Genomic DNA, 13,365 nt, shown 5'->3' with positions numbered 1-13,365 from the left:
GTCTTGCAAAGGCTAAGTAAAAGACATCCCGGAAGAGAATCTCAGAGAAAGTCATCTCCTCAGTAAGGCCATTCCTCACCAACCAATCTCAACCAGCCCCTTACCAATTCCCCCCATATATCACCATCACATCTTTGCTTGCAGTTCTCCTTCTGGCTTACTGCTGTATCAGATCATCTTGTTCATTTTACCTGATGGCTGTTCACGGCCCATCTCCCAACCCCTAACCCCTGCTACCCACCCACCTCTGAAGAACTATAGAAGTGGAGTAGTGATGAGTAGTGATCTCATCTATCTTGGCCAGAACATTTATGTGTGATGGGGTCAGAGACGCACTCGATAAATACTTGTTGAATGAATGAAAGAGAAAGTATCAGTATAATTCCCACAGGCCTATGCTTCCATGTTAACCGCCCCCCGCAAATGGTCTGCAGTGATAAACTGGTCAAGAAATGTTTAGATAAACCATGAATGGCAATACCATAAGAAATTCTTTTTAAAAAGTTTAAGATATATCAGTTTATTTATGCATTTTAAGCATTACTCATGTGACAGATAAAAAAAAAAAGGGAGCAAAAAGATGAACATGTTCCTGTCCCTGCTTTTAAGGAATTCACAAGGTCATGGGCGACAATAACAATTAATATTTCTTTAGACTTTTACAGTTTTCAAAAAAATGTTCCCAATTATTTCCTCATTTGAAAAGCAGGGCAAATGGCCACCCTGGGAGATCTTGAAGAGTATCTACCCTGTCTGTTCTGGTAACACCACCAGCAACCGGCCTGACCCATGAGAAGCTTCTGATACTATATGTTGCACAGACCCAGAAACAGGTCTTGGATTATGACTTCTTCGTGGCAGGGATGGAATCCCCAAATTCAGGCAATAGTAGTGCCCTGGGAAGGAATTTCTAAGGGTTAGGTTGTAACAGAATGGGGCACCATGTAAAAAACACTAAGACAGTTTTGGAAATCATTAGAGCATTTGTTCAAATGGAGCCTCTTCATGCTCCAGTTCCCCTTAACTTTTATAAAGAACACCAAATCTGGCAAGCACACTATGATGAATGGTGACCCAAATGTGCAATTAATACATTCACGCTCCTATGTCAGATAGCAGGGCCTCACTGACAGTCTCTTATTCTGTTTAATGAGCACTGCACTGCTAGGAGCATCGGGCCTGGTGAGCTTTTCCTGAACCTAAGGATTTGTTAGAAAGACTCTGGGGTGGGCTTCCTGGTGGGCTGCATCTCTAAACTGTGTCTCCACTGCCCCCAAATAGCCAAGAACAATGTTAATTATTCAGTCTAGCCAATTACTCAGTGCCCGATAGGAAGACATCTTCCTCAATGCCTGATATATTCTAGGAGTCCAATAAATATTTGTTGAATAAATGAGCAAATGGATAGACAAATGAATGTAACATCTTCTCCTAAATTCCTCCTTCAACAGAGAATAGAGCATTTTACTGGAGGCAAACTCAAGAAATGAACACATTCAAGCCAGTTCTCTGGGCTCTTAACACAGAAGTCACCAGGCTTGTGCTGGGCCTTACTGAGACATGAGGCAATCAAAATCAGAATCATGGGGCCTTTCCAGGGTCTGCCATATTTTCATCTGTAAACCACAGGCCATGTTTTACAAAAATACTGCGGAAACTGTAAGCATATGGAAGCTATCTGCTAAGACTGAGCTGGCTTTGGTCCTTGTAGACCAAAAGGGTTTGTAGGAGGTCACATCACTGGGTCTTCACCACCTGCCTGCAACTCTCAAGCTAAGTTGAACTCAAGGACCTTCCCAATGAGATTGTCTGCCTAGAGCAGAAGGTTATCAAGATTCATAGTTCACTTAGCACCTCTATTATCTGACTCTAAACTAAGACATTTGGAATTTATTTATCCTCAGATAAACATTCTTCTCCAGCTTCTTTATTTTTTTGTTTCATCATTTCAACGAGATTACCTCCCAAGACAAGAAATACGGCCACTGGTTCTTTCTCACCCTACTTACCCAGCAGAGTCCTGACTGCATATAGTTGGTCCATAAATCCTCTTTTTAAAACTTAAAGAAAAAATTACAAAAGCAGTCTATTCCCATTAAGTAAATTTGGATAAAAGAAAAGGAAAAATCTTCTCCTTAAACTTTACTACTTTAAGACAGCCATTTGGGTATGAATACACCCCCAGAACTTCTCCAGCTTTTCAGCTGGATTAACACGTCCCCCGCAAAGAAGAGGAAAGTTAATCAGGAGGGTTCACTTCCTCTCTGAGGCTAGACCCAACCTTATAGGATAACTAAGGGGCAGGGAGACAAGTCTCAGTAGTAACTTGTCCAGATGGCTGCCATTCCCGGCTATAAAACAATGTGAGCTTCTACCTTTTTGAGATAAAGTTCTTTCCAGGAGGTGAGACTAACTTGTAAAACAGGTGAGACAATGTGGATTCGCAACAACGTAATTTATTGCATCCATGTGCTCGCAAGGTTCAGTGGGGGACAAAAGGGGTAGTACCCAGACACTCTTGAGTATGCGGTCCCACACTAGCTCAGTCCCACACGATCAGCCCCTTCATCTAAAACACGAAGTCTTCCCAGGGTCCCCCTCTGACCTTCGGCGCTAAGATAAGCTATTGTGACCACATGTTGCTCTGTGTCTACTTCTCTTTTGTTTGCATGTGGTTTTTCTCATTATCGTGTCATTAGAACGGACGTTCTGGGTATGGGTATGGGAACTGGGTAGGGGTCATGTATCGTTTAGCCTCATGGGGACTCTCCTCTTTTTGGTTAAACTCCATTTGCATTCCTCACTTATATACCAGGGAAGAAGAAATACTCTATATAGTTTTCTTCTCCTTGTTGTGAGTGTCCCCCCAGAGGTTTAGCAACTTGCCTATATTTGACATAATGTATTGGCTTCACACACACCATTTCAACTAATCAACCTGAACTTTCTCTTTCTCCTTATCTCTAGATTTCTCTTCTGAATTCCCACTCCCATCCCTACTGCTCACGCCACAGTGGGTGGCCGGCACAGCCGAAAGCTACTGACGTAATCTCGCAATTACTTTGATGCCTCTACTTGCATTGAAAAATCCCGTGCAGATTTTATATTCTACCACCATATGTGTGATATCTGTGTTTGTCTCATGCAAACAATGCCTTACGTCATCATAGAATAACACCTGTGTTTGTCTCCTACAATGCCTTTAATCACTTTCCAGCTAATTTAACACCCGCCTTCCCATCTCTAAGGAAAATGGATGTGCCAGGAAGACGTGTCAAGTTTACCTCCACACAACCTCAGACCTTCCTGAGGAAGAGAAGGTCCAGTTTGAGAAGAAGCGAGTAGTCAAACAACATCTGACTGTTGGCATTCAAAAGCTTGACATTTGTGTGTTTGACCCTTCTCAAAAGACCCTGAAGATACACGATGCATAGAATTCTTGAATTCTGCTGGAGCCTGAATTAAACTAATTAGACTAGGGCAGTGGTTGTGAAGCAAGTCCCTTCTGCAGGCAGAGGGTCCTGGCCTGCAGCCCAGCACACACATCTGAACTTGGCTTTCTTGTTCTCTAGTTGTCAAGGCTCTCAATTGTTGGGAAAGGAAACTCAAGAAGGTCAAAGTCCTACCTTATATCCTCCCAGCCTTCTCTCCAGGCCCAACATAGACTAAATACCTCCAAGCCAAGCCATTTGGCTTGTACCCCAATACTATCATTGGGTTCATGTCACTTCCCTATTCAAAAGCCTGCAGTGACTTCCCATCACACTGAGAATAAAATCCACACTCTCCACCATGGCCTACAAGGCCCTACGGGACCGGGCCCCTGCTTACCTCTCTGACTTCATTCCGTGGCATTCCCCCCTTCTGATTGCCAGACTTTAGCCACCCTGGCCTCCTCGGTGTCCTCAGAATAAGCCACAATGTTCCCCCACGCCTGGCTTGGCACTGCTGTCCTCTCTGCCCATGGTTTTCCTCCCTGACACCAGCTGGGGCTCTCTCTCAAACGCCCCTTCTCACAGGCCCCCTCCCCGGCCACCTTCCCAGACGAAAGCTTCCCAAACACTAGGAAGCCTCTTTCTTTGTTTTCTTTTTTATAGCACTCATCACTCTCTGACTTCATATGAGGATTTGACTATTTCTCTGTTTCCTGCCGGCCTCCCTGCCTAGCAAGTCAGCACCCTGGAGAGAGGACGCTTGTCTCTTGCGGTGGAGATGTTCAGTGAGCATCTGTTACGTGAATGGAAGCTCCATGACTCCCCACTGAAGCCAAGACCGAAAGGGCCGTCAGCCATGCTGACAGAGGCTTGCAAGCCAAAAGCCACCCCAAACGCAAAAACCATCCACTTGGAACCAACCTGAGGCATTGAAGCAGTACGTGTCGTACTGGGAGGTGTTGGATGTGAGGATGTACACCCCTGTGTTGTTTGCAGCACAGATGGAGTTGGGGTGGATACGGGGGATGACCACATGCCCTTCTATGAACCCGTACCTGCAGAAGAAAAGCGAGAGGTTATCCACCGGCAGGGCTGTGATGGGGATTTCATAACACGCCATCAGATGACATCTCACACAGTGCACTGCGTCATTCACTTCACCTCTGGGGATCTTAGAGGTTTCAACGAGTGGGTTATGTGAAATCCAGGAAGAACAACCGAGAGAGAAGGAAGGGGACCAACAAGGCTGAGGGAGACAAGGTGATTGTATTTAGAGCTCTTATAAAGAGCTTTAGAAGAAAAAAAAAGATTCATGAAAGAAAAAACTGGCTTTCTTCTTTAAAAAAGTTTTATTTACTTAAGTAATCTCTACACCCAATGTGGGGCTTGAACTCACAACCCCGAGATCAAGAGTTGCACGCCCTACCGACTGAGCCAGCCAGGCGCTCCAAAAAGAGGAAAACTGGTTTCCCAAATAAAATATGTGGGCAGCAGTGTCAAGTCAGTTTGAACACATGGAGGGAAGCCTGAATCACTTAAGAGGGAAGAACAACCACTTTATGAGGTGAGATCCACTCTGGCTCTCCATCACCTTCATATTTTCCAGAAAATGCATGAGATGACCAGCTCCCAGAAGACAGGGCTAGGTGGCTCTTCGTTTCAGTTCACACAGGTCAGAGCCGCCTATTTCCCATCCCCTACTCGTCCTTCTTTGCCTCACGTTTTTCTGTGATTCCCTTGCTCCAGACTCCATTACTGTAAACACAAAGCCTTGTTTGTTTATATGATAGAAACACAGTACATCTTCTCCATGAGCATCCCAGGCATAATTTCATTGCCAGTGGAAGTAAACTGACTGTCATTAAAATGGGAGTAATAGTGATTAAGTAAGTAGATAGTGGTGCCTCATTTAGCTCAGGAATTTTCCAGAGGCAGCTCAGTCAGAGAATTGTGTAAGCCCCCTCTGTCCCTCACCAAGATGTTTCTGGGAGCATGATGGAGCCGGAACAGACAGCACCCAGCCTCTTCAATCCGCATCACGGACACTAAGTGCTCACTCACTGCACAATCCTTCCCGAATATAAAATGCCTCCGAAATTTAGAAGTGGGCGGAGAAGGGGTTGGTGGCAGGGGTAGGGCAGAGAGGACAAAGCTAAATCCAGCAAGTTTCTGAAAATGCAATGCTGGCTAAAATGCACAGCGGAGAGCCTTTGTAATCTTTGCTGCCAGAGTCAACAGTGCATAGTGCATCGCCCTGTAAGACCCATGGAAATGGCTGTGAGTTTGAAATTTCTAAGCACACAGAACTCCTTAGGTCTATGTTGCAACTATAGCCAGCATGACTAATTCCTCATCTGAAAGGACAGACTGGTTTCTCCAAAGACTCCGCAGCTTGGTGGGGAGAAAGAGGGCAATTAAATGTTAATAAGTTTCCATCTATCTGGGAAATGCTACTAATCAGGGTGGAGCAGACAGAAGAGAGTGGCTGCCAAGGTTTTATCTGAGCCTATGAGCCTCTGCCACCTGTCCAATGGCGGAGATCTGATTCACAGCCGCCTGAGTTAAATTATGGAAATGTGTTTTGCAACACTTAATACCCGCTATGGGTGGAAGGATAGGTTCCTTTCGCACCGTTTTTCTTTCTTTCTTTCTTTCTTTTTTTTTTTTTTAATGACAACACTCCTTGGTGAGCCTACTCCCACTCCGCCTCCATCACATTCGGGAGATCTGTGTCACACTGACATTCTAGAATCTACATTCCCTTTGTAAGTTATGCCTGAGCTGTTGCTACAACAAGCCAATTGCCCCTTGTATGTGTCCCACCATACATGAGTTGGGATATTAAAATTTATCTGTGTATATACTGCCCCAGCAGGTTGCTATTCATGGGCTGGAAAGAAATGCTCAGCAAATCTAAGCACCATGTTTCTGTCTCCCTCTCGTTCTCAGTCCTTCTGGAGGGTCATGAAATTCTTGCTCTGGGCTCAGACGGAGCAGGACTGGCATCTAGACTCCTCCTCAGGCAAGCGATGTGGCCCTGGGTGAGTGTGACACTTCTGCAAGCCTCAGTTGCTTCATACATAAAGTGGAGGAATATGATCAACCCCAGGTGCAGTCTGAGGATCAAGGGGACGTGGGCGAGTGGGCAGCAGGGTGCGCCCCACCTCTAAGTGCGGCGAAGGTTAGCCAGTGGGAGTCGAAAGAACTCCCCTCGCTTTCAGCAGATGGGCACATTTCTGTGTTTCCTAAGTTGGTCTTGTCTGTATTTCACAATCCAGATTCAGTCTAGTAAGTCTACCTTCTTAGGCTACTGGCCGAGTCAGGGCCGTATTTAAATAATGAGCCTTGGGAACGGGATACATGGATCTGCTCATGGGCCCGCCTTCGGCGCAGCCTTCTCCCTCTGCTCCTCTTGGGTTCTCCCAGACCTAGCTCTGAACACACAAAGACGTCTGTGCACATCTGGCCTTTCTTTCAGAGCAGTACTGCTGAGTAGAACGTTCTGCAATAATGAAAATGTTCTATCTGGAATCTACGTCCTCAAATCCTGCAGGTGCTCGCCATTTGGAGCTCGCTGAGCACTGGAATGTCAACAGTGCCACGAAGAACCAAAGTGGAATTTTCTTTTGCTGTAATTCAGTGTAAACTGCCACATGGGGCTGGTGGCTACCTTCTCGGTGCAGTGCCTGAGTAAAGATTCTTCTTTTCCTTTTCAGCCGAAGAGTCTCCGCTGCCATTCCTAATGTAGGGTGCGTGCCTCTGCGACCAAGGGCCGGGATGGGCGTATTGAACTTACATTTCATGGTTTGGATAAAGGCTCCTGCTGCTTGACTTTTAAAAAAGCAGCCTGTGTTTGCATGTGTGTGTGTGTGTGTTTAAGAGGTAGGGGAACCACGTTATCTCACGTTGCAAAAACAGGGGGGGAAGCTGCGGCTGGCTGGAAACTTCAGAGCAGTTGCTCAGATTACCTGGAGCTCTTCTAGTGAAAACAAACCAAACCAAACCACCCCACCGTGGGTGTCATCACTGCTAGCTCTTCATGAGCACCACTCACCACAGGCTCATCAGAGATTTAAACACATGTGGCTGCTGCCTGCTGTGAGCGCCCTGAGCAGAATGGCGTGAGCAAGGGTCCAGGGAACACCGTGATGTCCTGCACAAAGTCTCTCAGGAGGTCTCCTGGGTCCCTTGGACCACTTCCCCTCATTGTAATAATACATCTTAATAATTTTCATGTCCTTTTATTTCCAGGCTCAAACCAGAGCAACACAGAAGAGAAACCAACACATGGGAGACAGAGAGATAGAGAGAGGGAGTTGTTTGAAAATGCTGCTTTGAGCCAAGTCTGCAGAGCCAAGACTCCACCAGGCACATATTTATTTTAAACACTGTTATTTGGTTTACGTTTTCTTGTGGTTCCGACAATGATATTGCATGCTGCTTCAAAGCTGGGAGAGCGCTGTGGAAGCACTTCAGGCAAGAGGGTTCCGACCGTTGACCCTTAATGGCCTCCTCTGGGCAACCCCACTATGATTCACAAAGGTGTCTCGAGCCGGCTTTAAATTCCACTTGTCGTACAGGTTCCAGGTTGACTTGGCCAAATTAATAGGTGGGGCCGACCCTTCAGGCAACCATCCATCAGCTGTCAGGGAGGAGCCTCCGAGCTCTAAGCCCCGCCCCCTAGGCCCCGCCCCCGACTTTCCTCCTCTTACCTGCAGGTCTCAAACCCCATGCTCAGGGCTTTCTCCATCTGGGCCATGGTGGGCAGGGTGCTGTTGAAAGCCTTGCAGAGGTCAGCGGCCTCTGTCCTGGAGATGCTGTAGCGACCATTTTTCTCCACGTGGAACACACCTGCGTATCGGCAGGTTATATTCAAATCTGTGGGATGAAACAGAAATGGTACATGCTTTTGCATGACTTATTTGGGAAGGGTAAGAAGTCTGTTTGAGGGTAGATTCATTAAAAACAAAACAGAACAAAACTTCTCCACTGGCCAGAGCCTTCAACATGCAGTCCAGCATTCCAAAGCACCACACATTAATCTCAACTCGGAGCTAAGACACAGTAAAGGAGCATCACTCTGGCGTTGTCTCCATCGATTGCTCTACAAACAAGCTTTTTTTTTTTTAAGATTTTATTTATTTATTTGACAGAGAGAGTGAGAGAGAGAGCACAAGCAGGGGGAGCTGCAGCCAGAGGGAGAGGGAGAAGCAGGCTTCCCGTTGAGCAGGGAGCCCGATGTGGGGCTGGATCCCAGGACCCCAGGATCATGACCCGAGCCAAAGGCAGACGCTTAATCGACTGAGCCACCCAGGCGCCCTTACAAATGAGTTTTTAAAAAGCATATGACCTATTTCTGGCTATTAAAGTAATACAACTTGTAGAAAACCGACAAAATTCAGGGAAATAATGAAGGAAAAGCTAGGTTACCGCTACTGCCAACGCTTTAAACATTTTGTATCTTCTTTCAATTTTCTGAATCTGCGTGTGTGTGTGTGTGTGTGTGTATACTTATGTACTTACATATTAACGCAGTACTAAATATACAGTTTTAGATTTGGGCGTCTTTTTTCCTACTTAAGCTTATACCATGAGCATTTTCCCACAACCATGTGGTGTTACTTGTAACCTCTAATGGCTTCTGGCTGCACCCGGAATAAATGTCCTCTTCCGGGCTGACAAGACCTACAGGAGGAGCTGGCTTCTGTCTCCCTCTCGAAACTTTAGCAGCTCACTCTGCTCCAGGCATAAAACTTGCCTTCAGTTCCTTTGGCCATTCTGAGTTCTTGGCCACCTTAGAACACATATCTGCCGTGCCCTCTGTCTGGAATGTTCTGTCCTCAGATCATTGTATTTTGTGTTTTGGCTGCACGTCACCCCCTCTTAGAGGCCTTTCCTGAGCACTGTTATCCAACCCACGTGTCTCCCTCGCTCACCCTACTTTGGTGTCTCCACAGCAACTTGTTTATTTATTTGTGCATTTAATTATTATCCATCCACCCTTCCTGTGATAGAAGCTCCAAGAAAAGCAAGGACCTTTTACCTGTGTATTGTGTTTCTCTAATTCTCACAAGCGTGTGACAGAGAGTAGATGCTCAACCAATATTTACTGAATGAATAAATGGCTCCTTAAAATTTCTTACAAAGTACACCTTCAACATATTGACAGATAGAGCCAAGACCAGTTGTTGGCTCCCAAGAGTTAATGGCATTCAAAATGAAGCCTAATGGCTATCAACTGGTTAAAGGATGATTTAATCCAAGGGCTCCTGTGAATTTTGCAGACATTAATCCAAAATCTCAATAAGGAGCTGAAGAATTATCTACCCGATCCTGTGAAACCATTTCACAAGGCTTCTAAACCTTTAATAGAAAACTCCTTATTTTTCTGGGACTGTATTATCATCCCCAGTTCGCACTCCAGCAAACGCCAACACAGAAAGGTGACGTCATTGAAACCGTCCTGGTGGAGTGCGATTCCTCCTGAGCATGTCCTAGAGCCTCAAGTGCAGTCCTTGGCCGAGGAAAAAGCTCACCGGCATTTCCTCTGGGCCTACCACGGGGTGGCCTGCATGCCAGGCCAGGCGCCATGTTGTTAGTTAGAAGCCAGCTCTGGATTCAGACAGAACTGGCTTTAACTCAGACTCCATCCCTCCCTTGGGCGGGTCCAGGGGGAGTCAGAAGATTTTGCTTATGTATCAGTGAGAAAACTGAGGCTCAAAGAAATGAGTTGCTCCAGGAAGTGATCACTTCTATATAGAGCCTGTGGTTGACTTCTTGACTCTCAGTTGCTTTGATCTTCAGCTCTGAGCTGAGAGCCAGGGGAGGGAAGGCCTGTTACTGCAGTTTCCCTGGGTCCCCAGCACCTCTGGGGTTCTGTGTTACATCATCTTCCACGAACGCCAAGTGAGTTGTATGCAAGTGTACACGTATTATTTATAGGTAAAGAAACTGAAGCTCAGAAAAATTAAGCAACTTCCTCAAGTCAGCCAGTGGCAGAGCTGGAACCCCATCTCGGGTCCAAGTAGCACCAAAACTCACCCTCCAAACCACTTTGCTGTGTACCTAGGATCCTTCCATGTCATTAGTGCGAGCGTCACCTCTAAAGGGGACAGGTGCTCCTAAACAACAGCCACATAAGGACGAAGACAGGGTCGGTATTGCTGAGCTCGATGGACAAAAACTGCTTTCTCCCTTCCGAGCAGGAAGCAGGTTCTAACCACCAGGAAACAGTGTCTAACGATTTGCAAAATAAGATGATGAGAGAACCGTGAAACTTCTGTATGATCTTCCTTGACTCTGAAAATACTAAGCCAGCAGCAAGAAATGGAGCTTCGAGAAGACAGAAGCCCACATCGGTTGCTTCTCTCTTTTTGTATCATTAGCACGTAGGTGCTTTTTGAACGCATCAGAACTGCGAGGCCTGGAGAGCACGTGTGATTCATTCCTTTGGGGGCCTTCGGGTGTCCTTCTTCAGCCACTCACACAAGGCTTGCCTGATGAGGCAGGAGGACAGCGGGGAGGGAAATGCACAAGGCCCTTTGGAAATATTGTTTGTTGTCACTGACATTTTCAGCTTTGGCCTCTGTCAGCCGGTCTTCACGCAGGGAAAGCTGTCAGGAGGCGGGGACAGCCCTTCCCGCGGCTTTCCTTCCCAGGCCTACAAAAGGAAAACACAGCCTCGCAGTCCGCTTCTCGGAGGGGAGGCTGCTCGGGGGAGGCGGCAGCAGAGGCCAGGAGAGGGGCCGAGGGCCTGTCAGTGCGTGGCCAGGGGGCCGCTGTCCCTCCCGGGTTTAAAAATAAAGTCTGAGGGCGCCTGGGTGGCTCAGTCGTTAAGCGTCTGCCTTCGGCTCAGGTCATGATCCCAGGGTCCTGGGATCGAGCCCCACATCGGGCTCCCTGCTCGGCGGGAAGCCTGCTTCTCCCTCTCCCACTCCCCCTGCTTGTGTTCCTGCTCTTGCTGTGTCTCTCTCTCTGTCAAATAAAATAAATAAATGAAGTCTGAGGCCTAGACGGTGGTTTGGAGCTGAACGGCAGTTTCTGTCGTATGAAAATTCATTCTCGTTTACCACCTGGCCCCCAGGACATGCAAATGCAAAAGGAACTGAGACTTTTGAATAAAATGCCTTGAGTTCCACAGCAGCAGGCCGCGGGGCTTCAGAGACCAAAGGCGCACGCGCCGTGTGAGTGTGCCCGCCCGTGTGAGTGTGCCCGCCCGTGTGAGTGTGCCCGTCCGCAGTGAGCGCGCCTGCCGTCAGCCCCGAGCGCCAGGACCGGGTGAACTCAACCTTCGGCCTCCGCGCCGCGGGACGCTGGCCTGGGGCCTGCCACGTAGCAGGTAGCGGCCAGGGGCTGCCGAGGGGGTGAGCGGCTCTACGCAGAGGCGAAGCTCCACGGCTTCCGTCTATCTTCCTTCAGCGAACAAGGTCCAGCTCCTAACCTGGATGGAATTTAGCCACCCGGGCGTTGCAAAGATGCTTCCCGGAACTTCGTTTCAGGTCAGCCATCCCCGTGAGCCTTCTTAGTTCCTCCCCTCTGGCTCCCTCTTGCCTTAAAAGGGACCAAGCCTTCAGGGCTGTGTAGCCTTTAATACTTTATGAAGACTTTCCAACAGGCTTCCTTCACACTGATGAAAACCCCAATTATGACTCCAAAGGATACTAGTAATACCAGCAGCAATAACAGTAGCAGATACAGACCGTGCATACATATATATATGCCAGACATCCCTCTAAACACTTCACAAGTACTCATTTTATCCTTAAAACAACCCTATGAGGTAGGTGATATTATTATCCCCACTTTCCAGATACAGAAGCCGAGGTACAGAGCAGGGAAGAAACATGCCCAGGTTCACAGAGCTAGTAATGATGAAGCCAGGATTCAAATCCAGCCAGTCTAATGCCATGCGTCCATCAGACTTACCCACTGGGCTACTACGGCCAACCCTGACTGAAGTAACTTTTTATGACCTCCCAACTTCCCCAGCGCATAGCTTCTCGGGAATGTTCCCGAGGTTCAGGGAAAGTTAGAGCAAGGTCGAGGCGTGAGTAGCTGAGGACCACAGATGACTGGACAGGGCACCAGCATCGCTGGCCGTGGCATTTGCCACACCATGAACTCCTTCCAGAGAAGCAGGACTTCCCACATGTGTGTGCCTCTCTCCTGAGAAAGAGAGGCTTCTGTGATTCGGGATCTGTGGTGACTCAAGAGGCTAATACTGAATGGCCAGTTGCATCTCTCAAACAAGGGTTTCCAACTGAAAGTAAGTCAAGAATGTTTTCCGTTGAGCCCTCTGGTCTCCAGTAAATCTCCTGCGTCGTGTAACAAGGAAACTGTCCCAAGTCCCTCCCTCTGAGAGACCCAACAGGCAACATTAACTGTTCAAGGCCACTTTCACACTCAGGGAGGAGTCTCTCTGGGGGGGAGAAATGCCACCCGAGCCTTTGGAGTGCTCGTGATTATAGGAGGGACAGCGGGATCATGGGGTCCAGCGCCCAGGGGTCTCGTCACCCACAGGGGAAGAGGTCTGCCAGTGAACCCGTCAGGAAGTCTAGAAAAAGGTGCTCTCCGAGAGTGCCCTTCTTGTCTAACCATACTCCCTGGCACCAGACTCACATGCAGGTTGATAGCTCAGCGTATTGAGAACACTTCCACAGCTGGGTTCGAATCCTGACACAGCCACTCACTTGCCCACTCGTTCCAGTTTACAGAGCTAGTTAGTTCCTTCCCCTCTCTGACACTCAGTCTTCTCCATGGGATGACGATACCAACCGGTCAGAGTTTGATAGGTGTTTGGCACTTAATTAGAGTCCATAGCGTTGCATAGCTATTAGGCGGCTTATATCCATCAGCTAATTTAATTCCTACAAAAAGTGCTATGAAGGAGGCACCATTGCCAAACCCATTTTAGAGACAAGGGAACACAGGC

General features: G+C 47.6%; 1 protein-coding gene across 13 annotated transcripts in view; it reads right to left on the bottom strand.

The window, feature by feature from the left end:
• CD44 (CD44 molecule (Indian blood group)) overlaps positions 1–13,365 on the bottom strand; it is an 86,313-nt gene that overhangs the window by 43,200 nt on the left and 29,748 nt on the right. For all 13 annotated transcript variants that reach the window (XM_027578359.2, XM_027578360.2, XM_027578349.2 and 10 more), the window contains exons 2-3: positions 8,147–8,312; positions 4,356–4,489 (exon numbers count right to left, since the gene is read on the bottom strand). In XM_027578359.2, the coding sequence (XP_027434160.1) occupies positions 4,356–4,489; positions 8,147–8,312 (300 nt within the window). The remainder of the gene's footprint in view (positions 1–4,355; positions 4,490–8,146; positions 8,313–13,365) is intronic.

This window comes from Zalophus californianus, chromosome 11 (genome assembly GCF_009762305.2).
Source record: "Zalophus californianus isolate mZalCal1 chromosome 11, mZalCal1.pri.v2, whole genome shotgun sequence".
NCBI classification, from domain to species: domain Eukaryota; kingdom Metazoa; phylum Chordata; class Mammalia; order Carnivora; family Otariidae; genus Zalophus; species Zalophus californianus.
This window is presented reverse-complemented; position numbering and strand designations above follow the sequence as displayed.